General features: G+C 38.1%; 1 protein-coding gene across 11 annotated transcripts in view; it reads right to left on the bottom strand.

The window, feature by feature from the left end:
- The window catches only part of trol (terribly reduced optic lobes), a 1,731,230-nt gene that overhangs the window by 45,261 nt on the left and 1,665,823 nt on the right, over positions 1–20,146 (bottom strand). For all 11 annotated transcript variants that reach the window (XM_090387691.1, XM_090387694.1, XM_090387699.1 and 8 more), the window contains one exon: positions 7,929–8,063. In XM_090387691.1, the coding sequence (XP_090243817.1) occupies positions 7,929–8,063 (135 nt within the window). The remainder of the gene's footprint in view (positions 1–7,928; positions 8,064–20,146) is intronic.

The following is a 20,146-nucleotide window of genomic DNA, read 5'->3' as shown; positions in this document are numbered from 1 at the left end:
TCCTTTTAGAGTTTATATAAGTAAAGAAATCCTTGCTGTTTTTCTTAGCATCTTTTGCCAAGGATTTCTCGTAATCTGCCTTTGCCTGCCGAACCTCCTTTGTGACCTGATTACAGATTAACTTATATCTGCCATAGGCTTCTGAGTCGCTTGATAATTTATATGCATCCCATGCATTTTTCTTCTTTGTTATGAGTCTCATTAGTTCATTTGACAACCATTTAGTCCTAAACCTTGAACAATATTTCTTAATAGGTATGAACCTTTTAGTAGCTTCCACGATTAATTCCTTGAATGCTTCTCACTTAGAATTTACTGTTGGTAACATCGTCAGTTGATCCCACTGTACAGAATTTAAAAACTGTCGGAGACCACTGTACTCGCCTTTACGGAAGCTATTGTTATTATTTGTTATTTGGTTTTTTTTAGGAGCATTAGCAACTAAGGCCATATTGCTCCGGTGCGGTGGTCATTTCCTGACCTTTCCGCATGCTCCGTATTTGGTGGTGACGGGCTCGAACCCCGGTCTAATCAAGAAGTGTGTACTACGCACTGCTGCTCCTTCCCACCTGGCTACGGAGGCGCCTTTTACGGAAGCAAAAACCCTTTCCTTTACCCCGATGGTAATTAAATCTTTAAGTAAATCCCACGTCGGTACACTGTGATCACTGCCACCTAGTGGTTCTTTTATCTGCAAATTCCTAATACATGAATGATCACTGCTGATAACCAGATCAAGAGTATTACTTTCTCTGGTTGCCTCTCGAACATGCTGCTGCAGAAAATAATCATCCAATAAATCCACAAAAGTGATATTAAGGCATGAAGGGTAGTTAATAATAAGAGCTAGAGTATGTTGCTACAAAACAGATAAATTGTACAGTTGGTCTGAAAGATAATTAAATTTAATGCTAGTAAACCAGTTTAATTACACTGGTCTATATAGATTTTGATGTTCCCAAAATTCACAGTGTTTCTAGGCACACTGATTTTAAAAATCCAAACCGCTTTTACCTATCATGTACAGCTTTTTTAACAAACAATAAGAAGTTTTTCTTTTTTAAGTACACATTCCACGTATATGAAATATGCATACTACTTGCTTTGTGACCAACAGGTATAGATGAACCAAGACATGTTTAGACAGGTCCAGATGTGCAAGAAAGTAAACTTAGATAAAGCATCAGCGAAATAAAAACCTTCCCAGTCCCCCCTTTTGCATTTCAGTCCAGTTCTTTCATTTCATTTCATTCTCCCACTTATTTCCTTTTGTATATTAACAACTTCTTCCATTGACTGGAAATCCTATCCATAGTTTTGCTGATGACAGCATGTTGTATTCCATTTTCCTTCGCCAGCATTAACAGCTTCAACTTCTTGAATATCCACTACCAATTCTTTAAATGTTGATCTCGAGGTTAATTTTAATCCTTCTAAAACTTGTTCCTGTCAATTTCACAAAGAAGATCCTTCTGCTTCTATGCTTATCTTCAATGATGCTCAGATTTTTAGCCAAGATCACATATCTCTATTAGGGATTACCCTGACTTCTAATCTCTCTCCTGGCATAAGCACATTACAAATATTGCCTCCTCTGCATCTAAAAAAACTGGGTTTTCTCTTTCACGTTCTGTTACTTTTCTTCTAAACAGCTACTCACTCTATACAAATCTCAAATCTCTCCCACAATGGAATGCTGTTCCCACATCTAGGGTGGTGCCCCTATAATATCCCTCAGGTTTCTAGATTCCATTCAAAAGAGAATAGTTAGATTAATTAATGATCCATCTCTTACAAAGTCTCTCCACTCTGTCTCATAGTTTTTCTCTTTGTGCTGTATGCCTTTTCTATAGATTCTGCCATTGGCCCTGTTCTGAATTGGCTTCTATAATTCTCCCTATCTCTTTTAAATAGTCCAAACATGCCGCAACAAGCTAGCATCCTTTTAACATTATACTCACAGAACTAACTTTTCTTCTTCCTCATTTATTCGTTCAACTTCCACTTTCTGGAACAACCTCCCTTCACATGTATTTTCTGAAAATTATAATCTACAGAACATAAGTCTAATGTCAACAAGTATTTTTGTTTATCATCTAAACCTTCAGCTCTTGCATGGTACTAAGTAATATAGGTTCTAGTACCTTTCTTGTTTGTTGTTTTTATTACAAAAAAAAATTGCAGTAACCATTTTGTGATGAATCAAAGGCAGGATACGACATCATTTGTGAAAAATGTATGTGAAGCATATTTTGGAATTAGGTGACCTAGATAAACCCAAGACCAAGGTGTGCCTCTATGAAGTATGCTGTGCATGTGTGAAGCATTTGCAATTGTGGAAATATAGTTAAAAAGAGAGCCATGAAATTTTCCATTCCCATGGTATGGGGAAAACCTTGGGATCATATTAATGACTGCTATTTTTGTTCCATACATTAGCATTAGTAGAGGCATATGATACAAGAAAGCAAGCTTATGCAGCACCAGCCAAAAAAAAACCAAAAAAAAACCAAAAAAAAAAACCCCCACTCCCATTTCATCCCTCCGTTCGAAATACCTGTCCAGCTGAGCCTTAAATTTATTTAGGCTATCAACTTCCACAACAAGGGATGGAAGTCTGTTCCACCAACCAACTACCCGCTCGCTAAAGGCAAATTTCTGCACAAATATCCTACATCTGCCTTTCCTCAATCTGAATTTATGCCCTCTCAGGTGATTATTCTGAGCAAGAGGAAAAATCCCATCGGCATTGAGCATGCTCAAACCATTCAAGGCTTTATACACCTCTATCAGATCACCTCGCCGGTGCTTAGTCTCTAGACACTGTAATTTGCAAAACTTAAACCTTTCTTCGTAAGACCAACTCTTTGTTCCATTCACTAATCTTGTTGCCCTTCTCTGTACTTGTTCCAGCAGCTCTACATCCTTCTTGAAATGAGGCCTCCACACTGGCATACAGTACTCAAGGTATGCCTGACCATTGCCTTACACAAGGGAATAATCACCTCCTTATCCCTGCCAGAAAAATTCCTGTATATCATTGACAAGACACCAGGAGCTACTCTTGCAGCCCATCTGCACTGCTCAGAGAACTTCATGTCTACCTGCACAATTACCACCAGGTCTTTTTCATTCTCTACCACTGCCAGTGTAGTACCACAGAGTTGATACATTGTTCTGGGGTTGCTGTTTCCCCATATGTAGTACTTTACATTTGCCAATGTTAAACTTCATTTGCCACCTCTCAGCCCATCTGCTCAACCTTTCCAGATCCTGCTGCAGCAGCATGGCATCAGTAGTGTGCTCAACAATCCTGCCAACCTTTGTATCGTCTGCAAACTTGGACATTAAGCTTGATATACCATCATCAATATCATTTATAAATACAGAAAACAATAATGGACACAACACTGAACCCTGAGGGACTCCACTAATAACATTAGTCCATGATGAGCAGTGTCCATTGATTACCACTCTCTGTCTTCTCCCCCTCAACCACCCCTTTATCCATAGCAGAAATTTGCCTCCAATGCCACACTGCTCCAATTTGTGCAGCAGTCTTCCATGTGCAACAGTATCAAAAGCCTTTCTAAGATCCAAATATATAATATCAAAGTTATTCCCTGCATCCAGTTCTTTTGTGACTGCATCATAGTATCCAATCAAATTGGTCAGGCAAGACTTGCCCTTAACAAAACCATGCTGTGTCCGAGCTATAACTGAAGTCTTGTCTAGATGATCCTGCAGTGCTTCTTTAACCAGTGCCTCCATTAATTTTCCTGGAACAGAAGTTAAACTCACAGGTCTATAATTATTTGTGTCAGCCTTTGATTCTCCTTTGTGAATTGGTGTCACAATTGCACATCTCCAGTCTATGGGTATCTCCCTGAGTCCAAGGAAGCTCTCAAAATTATGGCTAAGGGTTTGCTTACTTCCTTTGTTGCCTCCTTTATTTTAACTGGATAGATCCCATCCACCCCAGGTGCCTTTCTTGTGTTTATCTTCAACAATTTCTCCTCCACTTTATTCTCAGTTATTACAAGATTATCTAGCTTATTGCCAGAATTGAACACACCTCTGTCATTCCCCTCACTGAATAACTCCTCTTGTGTGAATGTCGATGCAAAATATTCATTTAGTTTGTTAGCTATCTGAGCAGGATCATCAACAGTTGAACCATCAATATCAGTGGACCAATCTGATTCATTCCCTTTCTTCTAGAGTTTACATAAGTAAAGAACTCTTTGCTGTTTTACTTTGCATTCTTTGCCAAAGATTTCTCGTAATCTGCCTTTGCCTGCCTAACTTCCTTTGTAACTTGGTAACAGACCAGCTTATATCTATCATAGGCTTCTGTGTCACATGTTAATTTATATGTATCCCATGCATTTTTCTTCTCTGCCATATGTCTCATTAGTTCATCTGACATCCATTTAGGCATAAACCTTGAACAATACTTCTTAGTTGGTATGTAAAGCCTAGTAGCTTCCAAGATAAGTTCTTTAAATGCTTCGCATTTTGAATTTGCTGTTGGTAATATCATCAGTTGGTCCCACTATATAGAATTTAAATACTGTCTCAGACCATCATAGTCGCCTTTACGAAAGCAAAAACCCTTCCCTTTACCCCTGATGGTAGTTACCTCTTTGAGTAAATCCCACTTCAGCACACTGTGATCACTGCCACCTAGTGGTTCCTTTATCTGCAGATTCTTAATGCATGAAGAATCACTACTGATAATCAGATCAAGAGTATTACTCCCTCTAGTTGCCTCCTGAACATGCTGATGTAGAAAACAATCATCCAATAAATCCACAAAAGCCTTGCTAGTGTGTGAGTGACCAACCCACAAATTCCAGTCAATATCTGGGAAATTAATATCCGCCATTATAAGATTCTCTGATTTACTGGCTCACTCTATTTCTCTGTACAGTTTCTTATTATACTCATCAGAGTCATTAGGCCTATAGCACTCCTACTCTCAATTTTGATCTCCCAATGCTTATGTCACACCAAACTGATCGACACTGCACTGTCCAGCGATGTCGACTGGCTTCACTTCCTTGGATTTTATGTGTTTCTTAACTAATAGCATAACACCTCCTCCCTTCCTATCCTGTCTATCCTTTCTGTGCACATTGTACTCCCCCAAATTCCAGTTCTGCATTCCTTATATCTGTGTGACACAACGTCTCTGATATCCGAACAACATATCCCAACTATATATCTCTGATATCCCAACAATACCTCAAATTCATCAAATTTATTTATCAAATAAATAAATATTTATAGTTGGTGTACATGCAACTATACATGCACCTGTTCCTATTCTTAGCTACCCTAGCACAACCCATGTGTTTACTTGTACCGCAATTACTCCCAGCAGTCTCTGAAATATCCTGCATCTTGTTTTCCAGGCTGCTGCTCATTCCAATAGAAGCAGTGCAAGAATCACTTTCACCTCTGCCAGTGGCTACTGTTAATCTATTAGTCCTTGTATCCCCCAAGCTAGCAGTTTTCTGACCCACCTAACACTGCCTCAATAGCATCAGCAAATATTCTTGCACCCTTTCTATTTAAGTGTATCTCATCCCTGTAGAAGCAGTCTCTCCTGTTAACAAGTACAAACCAGGCTGTAGCAAAGCAAAAACAGACATGTAGCAAATTATAATGCAAAAAATAAGCAGAGCATTTTGTATCCCAACAAATTACTTCAGCTGTAAGGCCAATACCCCATGACCAGAACTACTGCTAGCATCTCTACCAGTTGTTTTTTTAACATATGCCATCAGATCCTGAATTTGACATTTGTAATCTAGATGATAACAAACTATTGTGATTAAGAATTCACAAGGAAAGGAAAAAATCACAATAGGCAATATATATTTTCAGTGATGCTTAAGCATGTTGAACTTTTCTCAGAAAAAGAAATTGGAAAGTAGTTAAAAGACAAGTTAAGGGAAACCAGGAACATTTGTTCATGGTTTCCCTTATGTAGGAGGGTGGTGTTGGAGTGGGATTTATTGGCGCAAGGGCTGCTGTAACCAAACTGCACCTGTTACTTTGGAGTGGTGGTCAATATATCAAAAGAGATTGGTCTAGAAGTGACTGTACGTGTTAATAATTTTTAAATAAGTGAACAGTTCTGATAAAGTAGCATCATCTCCAAGTATATGGCTTAGTTGCAGAGGTTTTTCTGAATTAAGTAGAGATCTGAAACATGCAATTCTAGCTGAATGGTAATGTACACACTCAATTATAATATGCTTCACAGTAAGTATGCAACTACAATGCAGCCAAAATGGAGGATCTTCTCCTAGCAGTAAAAAATAGGTGTCTTAGATGTGTATGGCCAATTCTTGCTCTTGCAAGCATGACCTCTTTCTGCCTGTTTAATCGGGAACTGGATCTCCATAGCTGTGGATTCTGTTTTATTTCAAGAAGCTTGTTACCTGTTTGATTATGCCACATTTTAGACCACATCTCAGTACATATCCACCATATCACTTGTTTGTAGTCAGAAAATGTAACTGGGATGGAATCGAAGCAAGCAGGGTGTTTTACTGCTTCGTCTGCATGCTTGTTTCCTGGAATTCCAATATGGCTGGGTATCCAGCAAAACGTGACAGCCAGCTTATTTTTATTGAGGTGACATAACTGTCATCTGATTTGTGTGAGAAGTGGATGGAAATTTTGTGATGGAAATACTGAGAGCACTATGCTGGAACGGACTGAACCAAGCCAATGCTGTCTTACATGCAGAATCGTAAACTGGGGCTGTAGGAGGGTGGCGAGCGGAGTAATTGGGATGGTTAGGCTCTTAAGAAAATTCAGTTGTACCCCTGCTGTACAAGCTTCTTTAAATCTAGAGATTGTGATCTAGTGTGCACCAGTATGGATTCTGTGAGTGTCGATCCACTGGTGATATTCTGGCTTAGGTTACCCATTTATGGACAAATTCAATGGAAAAGTTCGGTGAAACACAAGCAGTTGCTCTTGACATCTCAAAGGCTTTCGATTGTGTTTGGCATAAAGGTCTTCTAAAGCCAGTTCCTAAAAAGGATGAAAAATCCCTCCCATCCAATTATCGTCCCAATGAAATTTCTGGAACAGGTTTTATGATCGGATTAACCTCGGTTTTTCAGTCCCTACTATGTGTTTTCAAAGTGCTTAATACTGTAAATTCACTAAAGTTTGCTCCATTCTAGAGATAATAATAAACTTCCAGGAAACCCATAGCCTACTGGGGTACCAAATTACTTTCAGTCTGCTTTGAGTTCCACTTTGAAGGTTTTCAAGTCCCATCAGTTGAGAAACAGATGTAGAGGACATTGCTGTATAAAACAAAGGTAACAACAAGCTTTTGTATTTTTCATGATTGTTTTCCATTTTTGACAATTATTTCATTAATGTTGGGTAGTAAAGTCAAAATGAGAACAAATTGATATTTAAGAGCATTTATGTATGAAGTGTTAATTTTTACAAAATTAAAAATTTCACAAACTCAGTGCCAGAAGTATTCTGGAAACTTACTATCCACATCATAGAGCCTTTTCATTTTCTCATATTTTAATTAGATAGTATGAACCAGAGCTGTAATGCTCAATATGTTCTATGTTGATATCAATATTTGTAAAATAATAAGAGCAGTTTACCTCAATATAGTAAGTAGAACACTTCCGTATGATACTCTTGTTTTAATTTCTGGAGAATATCATACGGAAGTGTTCTACATACTATATTGAGGTAAACTTCTCTTATTCTTTTACAAATCATAATTTTAAGGAAAGAAAAATGGCTTCAAAACTGGATTAAATGTGCTCATCTTAAATAGGTTTCATCTTCCCCATTTCTACAATACACAGGACAAAGGAAAACAAACCAATGGGAAAACTAGTGTTAGAAAATGCACGTGAAATTTTTCTTACCATCTTCACAAGAGATGCCTGAAAAGCCAAGTGGACAGTCACATTTATAAGAATTTCCAACTCCAATACAGGTGCCACCATTTTTACATGGTTCAATCACATCACACAAGTCTTCTTCAGTTTCACAGTTGCTCCCTGAAAATAAGAAATGAATAAAATTATAATCACTAAAAGAAAATTTGAACTCCTATGCTTAAACAAAACTTGTAAAATATACTAAAAGATTAAAAATAATATCTGCTAATAACTACTGAAAAGGCAGCAAAAGGTTTGGGCTGCAAACATTCCTGTAACTGAGGCTTTTGCAATTACTAATGACCTTGCACAGATTGTTCATTTGCCTAAAAGAATACCAGACAATCCTAACCATACAGCCAACATGCTTGATCTTTTTCTCACAAACAACCCTTCTAAGTATACAGTCGAAGTGAGTGGTCCTTTAGGCACCTCAGATCACAACTTGGTGATTGTCTCTTCTCCAATGGAGCCTTTATCTCATGGCTATTCCCAACCTTGTGTTGTTTGGCATTACAAGAATGCAAAATAGGATGACCTGTGAGATTTCTTTTCTTCTTTTCCTTGGTCGGACTACTGTTTCAAAACTTCTGATGTCAACGTTTGCTCAGATCATATCAATGAAATTATTCATGTAGGAATGGAATCCTTTATTCCATACTCCACTTGAAAAATCTCGTTCTTTATCTGAATCTTGGTTTTCCAATAAATGTGCTAAGGCTGTTCAAGAAAAGAATGTTGCATATTGTGATTGGCTTGTTTCCAATTCTTCAGTTTCATTTTCTGCCTACAGCAAAGTTCACAACAATTGTAAGGCAGTTATTAATCAGTCCAAACTAGATTTTGAACAGGCTAAGAGTAGAAAACTTGCTTCTTGCCCGAATGGTAGCTGCGAATTCTGGTCTCTTAACAAAGCTATTGGCCGCAATTTTTGTCCATCTCTGCTCCCACCTCTGTCAAAACCAGATGGTTCTATTGTCACTTCAGCCAAGGATAAAGCTGACTTGCTAGCATCCCATTTTTCTTCCAACTCATGTATTAATGATCTTGGTAAAATACCTCCCACCATTCTCAACACACTCCATTCAATGCCTCCTATGGTCAAAAGGATGTCAGAAGGATTTTGAAAAATCATGATGCTAAGAAAGCTCCAGGTCCTGATGATATTTCTCCACTTGTTCTCAAAATCTGTGCTCCTGAACTTACTCCTGTTCTTTGCCGCTTTTTTTTCACTTTCTTATTCCAAAGGTGTTTTTCCTTCTGCTTGGAAATTTGCTCATATTCAGCCAGTTCCTAAAAAGGGTGAAAAATCCCTCCCATCCAATTATCGTCCCATTGCAATTACTTCTACTCTTTCTAAAGTAATGGAGAAATCAATTAACTGCCAACTCTTAAACTACCTAGAAACCTTCTGTCTGATCATTGATCGGCAGTATGGATTCTGTGAGTGTCGATCAACTGGTGATATTCTGGCTTATGTTACCCATTTATGGATAAATTCAATGGAAAAGTTTGGTGAAACACAAGCAATTGCTCAAAAGCTTTCGATCGTGTATTGGTTATCAAGTTTTCTCTCGGATTACTCAATGAGGGTGATGGTAGATGGCTCTCTGTCTTCTAACTTCTCCACTAATGCTGGTGTCCCCCAAGGTTCAGTTCTTTCCCTCACTCTTTTCCTGTTGTATATTAATGACCTTCTTCCATAGCTTTGTCGATGATAGCACATTTCATTCCATTTTGAGAAACCTTGCCCTGCTCGATCAGCTTCAACTTCTTGAATATCCACTACCAATTCCTTAAATGCCGATCTTCAGGTAATTCTACATTGGGGCAAAGACAACTTAGTTGATTTCAATTGTTCTAAAACTCAGTCTTGTCTTATATCTCACAAAAAGGATTCTTCTGCTCCTTTGCTTATCTTTGGTGACACTCTGATTTCTAAGTAAAACGATATAACTCTTTTGGGGATTACCATGACTTCTAATCTCTCTTGGCACAAGCACATTACAAATATTGCTTCCTCTGCATCTAAAAAACTCGGTTTTCTCTTTTGCTCTCAGCATTACCTTTCTTCCAAACAGCTGTTCAACTCTGTACAAATCACAAATTCGCCCTACCATGGAATATTGTTCCCACATCTGGGGTGGTGCCCCCAAAACCTCTCTCAGGCTTCTAGATTCCATTCAGAAGAGGGCAGTTACGTTAATTAATGACTCCTCTCTAATAGTCTCTCCACTTGCTGTCTCATACATGTACTGTTTCTGCTCTATGCCTTTTCTTTAGATACATCTATGGGCACTGTTCTTCTGATCTTTGCTGTCTCATACATGTACTGTTTCTGCTGTATGCCTTTTCTTTAGATACATCTATGGGCACTGTTCTTCTGAATTGGCTTCTATAATTCCCACTCTCTCTTTCAAAACAGTCCGATCACGTGCCGCCACCAGCCAACATCCATTTACTGTCCAACTTCAAACTCACAGAACCAACTTTTCATCTTCCTCGTTTATTCATTCAACTACTGTTTTCTTGAAAAACTTTCCTTCGTACATATTTCCTGAAAATTACCGTCTACAGAAGTTCAAGTCTAGTGTCAACAAATATCCTCTTTCGTCTTCTCAACCTCCAACCCAAGCATGGTACTAAGTACTATAGGTTCTAATACCTTTCGTGTTTGAAGTTTTCATAAAAAAAAAAATAAGACATTCTTTAAAGCTATAAGCGCACTCTGGGAATCTGTGTATATCATGCTTTTTTGGATGGACAGATGAATAATATTTTCTATTGCAAGTTTGATGTCGCACAGTTCAGCTGTATAGTTGCTGCATTCATTGGGAAGTGGGGTGCTCTTACGAAGAAAGGCTTAAGTTTTGCAAATTACAGTGTCTGGAGACTAGGCACCAGCGAGGTGATCTGATAGAGGTGTATAAAGCCTTGAATGGTTTAAGCATGCTCAATGCTGATGGGATTCTTCCTCTAGCTCAGAAAAATCACCTGAGAGGGCATAAATTCAAATTGAGGAAAGACAGATGTAGGATAGACGTGCGGAAATTTGCCTTTAGCCAGCGGGTGGTTGGTTGGTGGAACAGACTTCCATCCCTTGTGGTGGAGGTTGATAGCCTAAATAAGTTTAAGGCTCAGCTGGACAGGTATTTTGAACGAACAGAGGGGTGAAGTGGAAGTGGGTTTTTTTTTTTTTTTTTTTTTTTTTGGCTGATGCTGCATAAGCTTGCTTTCTCGCATCAAATGCCTCTACTAATGCTAATGCTAAAGTGATACAGAGAAGGTTTATGAGGGAAGACGGCTGTGGCACCCACTCCACTCTTGACCCATCAGTATATATTTTTGTAAAATGCAGATAAGTTTGTGTGTGGGCTACATGGTGTTGTTGTATGTTGACATTTTCAAGAGGATGCTCTCCCCAGTTTAGGAAATAACTGTTGTGGGATGGTTTAATAGAGGACCATGGGGGATCTGGGCTATTTGAATCTTTAAGAACTTTGTCAGGGTGTACGTTCCAAGCTTGTGATAATGCCCGAAATCTGAGAACAGTATGCTGCGCTGCACTGCCCTGGGTTTATTCGTATAGAACATTATGAAGTGAGGGTCATTCAGTATTGGTCTAATGGGATGGGTAGGTAGACTTTGGATTTTAGTTGTATAGTTAAGAAGTAACATCTTTCTCCTGAGGCTTAGGGGAAGTTAGTGAGCTTCAATATAAAGACTTTGAACTGGCGAAGTTCTATAAGTGCCTATAGCAATCCTCGGGGAAGAATGTTGAATAGGGGCAAGCTGTGCTAGCATGCTCTCCCTAGCAGAATCATACACCTGGGCACTGTAATCAAGGTGAGATCTGATTAGGGTTCTATACAAATGAAGTAACGTGTATCAATCTGCACCCCGTGATGTTGAAGAAATAATTCTGAGTATGTTCATTTTTTTCTGGCAAGATGTACACAGATATTTAACATTTTCCACAAAGTTAAATTTTCTATCAAAAATCAGACCAAGGAGACGAATGCTGTTCACAACTGAAATAGGCTGATTTGTTAAGTGTAGCTCTGGATGTATCTTCCTTTTGTTACAAAAATCAACTACTTTAGATTTTGAACAAGAGAATCTATACCCATTCTGTGCCATAGCTGAATGTTATTAATTGAAATTTGGAGCTGCCGCTCAATGAAGGTCATGTTTTGTGAACTAGAAGAAATATTGAGATCTGCATAGAGGTATGAATTCACAGTGTTTGGAATGTTTTTAGTCATGTGATTTATTCTTGTTGCAAATAAAGTGGTACTATTTGCACAGAGCCTTGTGGAACCCCTTCTTGTATATATATGTTTGGAAGAGGACTTGTCAGTATCGAACTTGAAAGGACCTGTGCTGAAATAAGTTCTGTATGAAATATGGTAAGTGGCCTCTCATTTTAAGAGAATGCATATTTCTCAGGATACCAAAATGCCATGTGGCGTCGAAGGCTTTCTCTACATCAAGGCATACCATGACAAGATGCTCATTTCTGATGAATGCATTCCTGATGTTTGTTTCGGCTCTGATCATGAGATCCAAGGCTGATCGATTTTTTCTGAAACCAAATTGATTATCTGATATTAGATTTTTGGAGTCATGATACCATGTGTGTTGATGGTGAATTATTTTTTCCATTGTTTTACTTAAGCAAATGGTGAGAGAAATGGGTCTCTAGTTTTGAGAAATAGAATGAGAAATCTTTTCATGGTTTGGGAATTGCTATAGGAGTGATGCCAGGAACTGAGAATAGAATGTTCAAGGAAGATACAATTGAAAAAAGGTCAGCAGTAAAGAGACAGATTTTTTATCTAAGTGTTGGAGCATTATGTAATATATTCCATTGGGGCCTGCAGCACTATTTTTTCAGGCAGATATGGCTTCTTGAAGTTCAAGCATTGTAAGCAGTTGATTGTAGGGTAAAGAACATGTAGATCTGAAGTTCAGTTTCGACTTTTTGGCTAATACTTTGATCTTCTGGAATGATGGATCATATGCTGTTGAGGCAGACAACTGTGAAAAACAGTCCCTAAGGCATTCGCTATATCTATGGTAGAAGAAAGCTCCTGCCCATTCCAGTTAAGAAGTGGGGAGGATAATGGGGGAAATTTGCCATTTATCTGTTTTATTTTTCTCCATAGTATTGTTGTATCAGTATTTTTATTAATCATGCTTGTAAATCAAATCCAAGAGTCTCTTTTAGCTTTCTTCCTCATGTGACAGGCCTTAGCTCTAAGTCTCTTGTAGTTTATAAGATTGGCGGTGGTAGATTGTTTTCGAAACAGATTCCATGTTCGGTTTTTTTCCTTCTTATTTTGCACCCTTGCACTCTTCGTTCCACCAATAATTTATGGTTCTGTGGATGGTTGACTGTGACTGTGGCATTTCAGTACATGCAGCAGCCAATATTTGTCTTATAATGTGATCAGTAACTGTGTTGATAGGACAGGTTCAATGTTCTGTTCATTAAAGGACAATTGGGAAGTGAATTTTGTTCAATCTGCTTTGGAAAATTTCCATTTTACGTAGTTTTCTGAAATTATGCTGTTTGAATTTTACATATTCACGGGAAGTGATCGCTGTTGAGCAGGTTGTTCGCCATTGAAGTGCCATCCACTCAATGCTAGGAAAGAGGGACGGAGAGCAGATGGAGAGATCTATTGTAGAGGTTGTACACGTAGAGAGATGGATGTAAGTTGGTGAGCCAGTATTTAGTATAGTTAGATTTTGTCTGTCAGAAAGTTGTTCGATGAGTTGTCCTCGTCTATATGCATTGAGAGAACCCCAAAGTGGACAGTGTCCATTGGAGTCCCCCAATAAACAGATAGGGATTGGTAACTGTAGAATAAGATATTCGAGTTCATGAATAGTATAGGATGATTAGCGATAGATAGAGACAAGTGTCAAATTAATACCAATCACTATACATGTTGCAACAGCTTTGATGGAGGTTTGTAACGGAATGTGTCTGCAAGGTACTTGTATGGCTACCCCTCCATGAGAATTATTTGTACGAGCTCTGTCTTTCCTAAAAAGGGTATAATTTATAAATGAGAGAGACACTTGTGATGTTAAATTTGTCTCTTGTAAGCAGATGCCTACAGGATGATAACAACCTATTAGCTCATAGATATCAATGTTACTGTGAAGTCCTCTACAGTTCCATTGTATGATGTGATGCATTATTTGGTTTTGTTACACAAGGAAGATTGACTCATTTTTATTCCCACACTGTTTGTGGCAATCGAGCTTCACTTTCTCTCTTCTTGGAAAGATTGGATATCCGGTGTCCATGTCATCCTCTGCATGAAGGTCTAGGATAAGTTCTTCCAGGCCGGCATTATTATCGGTATCCATATTTGCTGCTATGAGATTATTTGTCTTCTTAGTGAGAGTTGAATCGGTTTTCAGTTTGTAGCATCTAATGATCTATGTGGTGCACAGTTGGTGGAACTGTGACTGGAGTGATTTTGGCTCTGTCTGATACCTTTTGCTCCTTAGGAGACTGTTTCGTTGATGATGACAGCTTAGATTGGGCCCAATCTGCAATGGATATGGTTGGAGGAACAGAAACTTCAGTTTGTGTTGGCATAGACTGATATTTTTTCATTGCTGTTGCATATGTGTTCTTGGGTGCATTGAGCATAATTTGTTTCTTTGCCTCTTGATACGTAATTTTTTATTCTACCCTATACTCCAGATCATGATTTGGAGTAGGCTGGATGTGCGGCATTGTAATTTGAACAGTGCGGTGTTTTAGCATCTCAGTCTGTTTGCGATTGTTCTTTTGACCCACAGTTTGGACAGATTGGATCTCCTTGACAAGCCATTTGTGAGTGACCAAATTTTTGGCACTTGTGGCATCTTATAGGATTCAGAATAAAGGGCCATACTCAGCAATTGAGATAGTCGGCTTTGACACTAGGTGGTAAGATTGGTGTTCCAAATGTCAGAATGACGTTGCGGGGGAATTAGATCTCCATCCCTCCTGATTGTGATGCATTTGGCTTGTATAACTTTTTGATATTTAAGTGGACCAGTTCAGCTTCTGTTACGTTCATCAGATCCCACTCTGCAATTACTCCCTTGGAGGTATTTGATGTTGCATGTGGGTGACCTGTACAGGTCATCCTCTAAATGTTGTTAATTTCAGCAAAGTCTCAGAACGTGTACGACTTTCAGTTTCGACCACTAGGTCACCGGATCTGAGTCTTATCACAATTTTGGGCGAGCTCACAACATTTTATAAACATTTCAATATAATGAAATGGTGATAGAGTGCTAATAGATTTGTCCGAAAAAGAATGAAAAATAAGGAATGATGGGCATTCCTGTTGTTCTGTGTTCTTACGCAATCTTTTTATCTTTGTTCTGTCATATGCCATTTCATGGTCAGCATTGCTGACAATACTAGTTGAGTGCCTAGGCTGTGGTGCACAGTTGGTGGAACTGTGACTGGAGTGATTTTGGCTCTGTCTGATACCTTTTGCTCCTTAGGAGACTGTTTTGTTGATGATGACAGCTTAGATTGGGCCCAATCTGCAATGGATATGGTTGGAGGAACAGAAACTTCAGTTTGTGTTGGCATAGACTGATATTTTTTCATTGCTGTTGCATATGTGTTCTTGGGTGACTATCCTGCTCAAGAGCAGGATAGTCATTGTAGTCCATGGTTAGCTCCGTTTTGACCTGGGGGTTAACTTTCCCTCCCAGGTTTCCGGCCCTGCCACAGGGAGGCAGGAGCAGTGCCACAAGGGGCCAAGCGGTTAGAAGGGTTAGTTGTTAGTAAAGAATGTAATATATATAATATAACAAAAAAGAAAGGTGAATTTCCTTTCTCTGTTCTTACTTGAGACTTTCCAAGTGTAGAATTGATTTAAAAATGAACTGCTGATAGAAAACGGTATAACTTAAAAAGATCTTTTATCTCTGAGAAAGATCGCTATTTAATTCGCAATATAAATGCTTCACCTCAAATTCGCTTGGCACCCAGGGCCCATGAGTTGTACTATATCTGAAGTATACTGCTAGTTTCAGAAAAGAAAAAAAAGTTCATTAATATTAGTTTTCACCTACACCTAGAATTTCCAATAGAGTCAGAAAAATCTATCAACGTACAGGGAGATGGAAGGCTATTTGCTGTGTCATTTCATGCACTGGAGTGTTTCACAGTAAGTAGACAGCAGAAGTGGGGACATTCTGGTGGTTTGTCTTTTGTAAGTAATAACAAACGTGTGGGGTGAGTGTGTTCATCTGATATGTATTCATGTTAGAATGACTTCATGCCAATTCATATGAAAACTTGACTTTAATTGCCTGAGATCCTGTTTTATTTAGGTGAGTCTATGCACCCATTGAGCTGAGTATGCCTGTTTGATGACAAATTTTTAGTCAGTATATGACTAAAATTTGGCAGGAAGATGTGAACTTAGATTTTTTTTTTTTTTTTTGCATGGTCAGCACTTTCATTTCCTAAGATACTCAAATGCCTGGGAATCTGGCAAAATAACTTCTTTTTGGTCTTTTAGTCTCATTAGCTGAATTAGAATTTTACACAAATTGGATGCATGGGCACGTGTTTTCATTGAAGGACACATTACACTCAGTGAGTCAGTAAATAAAGCTATTTCTGAAGAAGAGACCTAACTGTATGCCAAGGCTATTAATATGGCAAATAACCCAGCTGACAACTTTTGGGAGTGAATATTCACTAGGGAGTGAACTGGGACATAGCATTTCATAGGACCACTGCAGCATCTACCTGAGAATCTGTTTTGGAGCCATCTGTGTACATTTGGAGATAGTGAGAAGACCGTGATAAATATACTGCATGAACATGATTAATGTTAAAGTTTTCCTGGGTATTTTTTCCCCCAGTACTGAAAATGACTATTGCAATTTGACATACAGTATACATGGCAGATTTGTACAGGATTAGTCTAGGATATGTTATCAAAGCTTAAACCCCAATTTGTAACTAGATCTTGCAGTTGTATGTAAACAGGTTTATTTCTGTATAGATTTTCCCATTGCAGCTTGTAAAGATATTCTCAAATAGGATTAAGTAGGCTCTGAATTTAAGGTATAGTTTAATAGTAACATTTTTCTTCAGAGATTTAACAGTGGTGCATAAGTTTCTGCATATAAACTTGGTGCAAGCGATGTTCGATATGCACTTAGGGCAATTTGTAAACCACCATGATGTAGAGGATCAAGTCATTTTATAATGTTTTGTCTACAAGAGCGGTACACAGGAGCTCCATAGTCCATTCTGAATCTGATCAAGATACAATATATGTGAAGTAACCTATTGGCATCCCATATTACTGCAGAGAGAACTCTTAGGAGATTTATTTTTTTTTTAAACAGATTGTGCAGGATGTTTGATATGTCTTAAAAAGTTCAGTTTTCTGTCAAAAATAAGGCGAAGGAAACAAATGCTACTAAGCAGATGTATTTGGTGATCTGCAGAATTCTGAATCTGAATGGCTACTTACTTTGTTTTTTACAAGAGTGTATAGTTGTTTTTTGCTGTGACATTCTGTATTCATTGTTTTTAGTCCATAATTCTATTTTATTTATTGCACCTTGCAACTGCAGGGTGCAATTCAATATGGCCTTGAATGGGTTGAGCACGCTGAATTCTGATGGGATTCTTCCATTTGTTCAGATTACGAATCTAAGGGGGCATAAATTCAAATTAAGGAAAGACAGATGTAGAATAGATGTGCAGAAATTTGCCTTTAGCCAGCGGGTGGTTAATTGCTGGAACAAACTTCCATCTGTCCTTGTGGAAGTTGATAGATTATATAAATTTAAGGAGGAACTGGACAAACATTTAGATGGAATAGTTGTGTGAAATTTTTTTTTTTTTTTATTTTGGCTGATGCTGCATAATCTCATACATTTGCTTTCTTGCATCACATGCCGCCGCCACTACTACTACTGCCTTTTGATCAGGTGCAGTTCTGATCAGGCTTAGCTCAATTAAAGCTAAGCTATAATTGAGCCTTGAGGAACTTTCTTTTTGAACATATATTTGTGATAAAACATTTTGATATCTTATCTGAAAGGTTCATTCACAGAAAATTTTGAATAAAATTGGTAGGTGCCCCTGCAACCCATACTTAAAGATCTTGAAGTATGCAATGTTGCCTTCTATATGTCTAGATCGGTTATAATTATGTGTTCGTTTTGAAGAAATGCATTTTGGATATTTGTCTCCACTTTTACCATAAATTTCAATGATGACATTTTTTAAAGCAGCTGTATTACTTTATGCTGAGTATCCAAGATTCACATTAGTCAGTTATTGACCATTTTTTCCAGAATTTTTTCTATGCAACTTGTAAGGGTTATTAGACATGTACGATCTTTTCTTGGTTTGGGGAAGGCAATTATTATGGAATGTCACAATTAGATAAGGAAATAATTTTCCATATAAATTCTATTATGAGTAGTAAATTTTGGCTGTTTGATCATTTGGTTTATTCCATTGGGACCTGCCGCACTCTCTTTCTCAGTTTAGCCAGCTGTTGTTGTTGTTGTTGTTGTTGTGATGATTCTGGCACAACGGCAACTTAGGCCATATTGCTCCTCCCAAATCAATTGACTTTACATAAAAGAACTGCATGTGTAGCAGTTAGAAATGGTCATAGATTTGAATTTGTTTTAAAGAGAGAAAGAATTCAGAAAGATTTGCTTCTTTACCTATGATGCTATTGAGAGACAGAAGTGAAGTTGTTGAAGTTCAGAAATGAAACTAAAAGATGTTTGTCGGGTGTTGTTGAACAAGCTACATTCAAGGAGTATATGTTTTTCTGTAAGTGGTTGCAAGCAGTGCATACACTAAGGAGGATCATTTCTTTTAAGCAGATATACACTGGTGTTCAAAGGAAGTGCATCACCTAGGAATTTCACATTTCTAACCCTTTTTCATGATGGTACGTTACATTAATGACTAGCATCACAAATAGAAATATAAACAAAAGATATTTATTAATAATTAAGGCAAACCTAAGTAATATTTGACAGGTGCTCTCAAAATATTCCAAAATGAGCATTTGCAACCATTATACAACAGTTTTGGTAAACACGACAATTATGGCTGAAATGTTATCAGAAGCCTTCAATTTGCTTCAGTTTATCATTTTAAATGAAAAACAAAATGAAAAGTTCATCAGGTGCAAACTAATATTTTGTTGAACTGCCTCTAGCTCTGATAACAGCTGTACACCATCGAGGCATTGACAAGATCAATTTCTGAAGATGATCAACTGATAGTTTGTGGTTCCAAACACGAATTAAGGCTTCCTAAAGATCACGAAGTCTTTGGTTTCTTTCTGGCAACTGCAGATTCCGCACAATGGAGTCTGGGCTGTTTCCTGGCCAGCTAAGAGTTGTAATGGACTGTTCTTCCAACTATTTTTTCACCTGTAACAAACGTAAACACATTACTGTCGAACCTCTAATGCAGAAATGAAGCTAAAGTAACTACAGAAGTGCCTACTTACACTTTTTGCCTGATGACAAGGAGCAGAGTCATCCTCAAAGATGCAGTTACTTGGCAGGTTGAAATTGTCTAATGGTTGGCAGCAATTTGCCTTCCAATATAGCCAGGTATCCATCAGCATTTACGGAACTGTTTATAAACTGCAGGTGACCTACTACACGGTACAAAATGCAGCCCACACATCATTTGGCTGGTAGGGAATTTCACTGTAGACACCATACAGTCTGGATGGTATTCTTCACCATGTCTATGGCAAATCGTTTGTCTCCCATCAGAGCAATGCAGGTTGAATTTCTTCTCATCCGAGAAAATAACTGATTTTTCACTGCTCGGGGGTCCATCTGACATGCTCCTTATGAGCTTCTTAGGACAACGGGCTACAATTTCATTATTGAAGAGGTGTCTTCTGACTGTTACTGCACTTGCTACCACTCCTGTATGTTCTTCCCATTGTCTTTTCAGCTCAGACAAAGAAGCTTTGTGGTTTTTAAGTCATAAGCGCTTCAAAATGTGGTCCTGTTTTGGTGCAGAATCTTGTTTTCATCTGGTTCCTTTTTTGCTATCAGCAGAACCAGTATTCTTGAGTTTGGAAAGAAATTACTAACTGTCGACCAATTCCAAGACACTCTATAAGCAATATGATGGGAAGAACATCCTTCCTCAC

The sequence above is a fragment of the Mastigoproctus giganteus genome, chromosome 13 (assembly GCF_048544385.1).
Source record: "Mastigoproctus giganteus isolate SK-2022 chromosome 13, ASM4854438v1, whole genome shotgun sequence".
Lineage (NCBI taxonomy): Eukaryota > Metazoa > Arthropoda > Arachnida > Uropygi > Thelyphonidae > Mastigoproctus > Mastigoproctus giganteus.
Note: the sequence above shows the minus strand (reverse complement) of the source record. Positions and strands in the feature narration are given on the sequence as shown.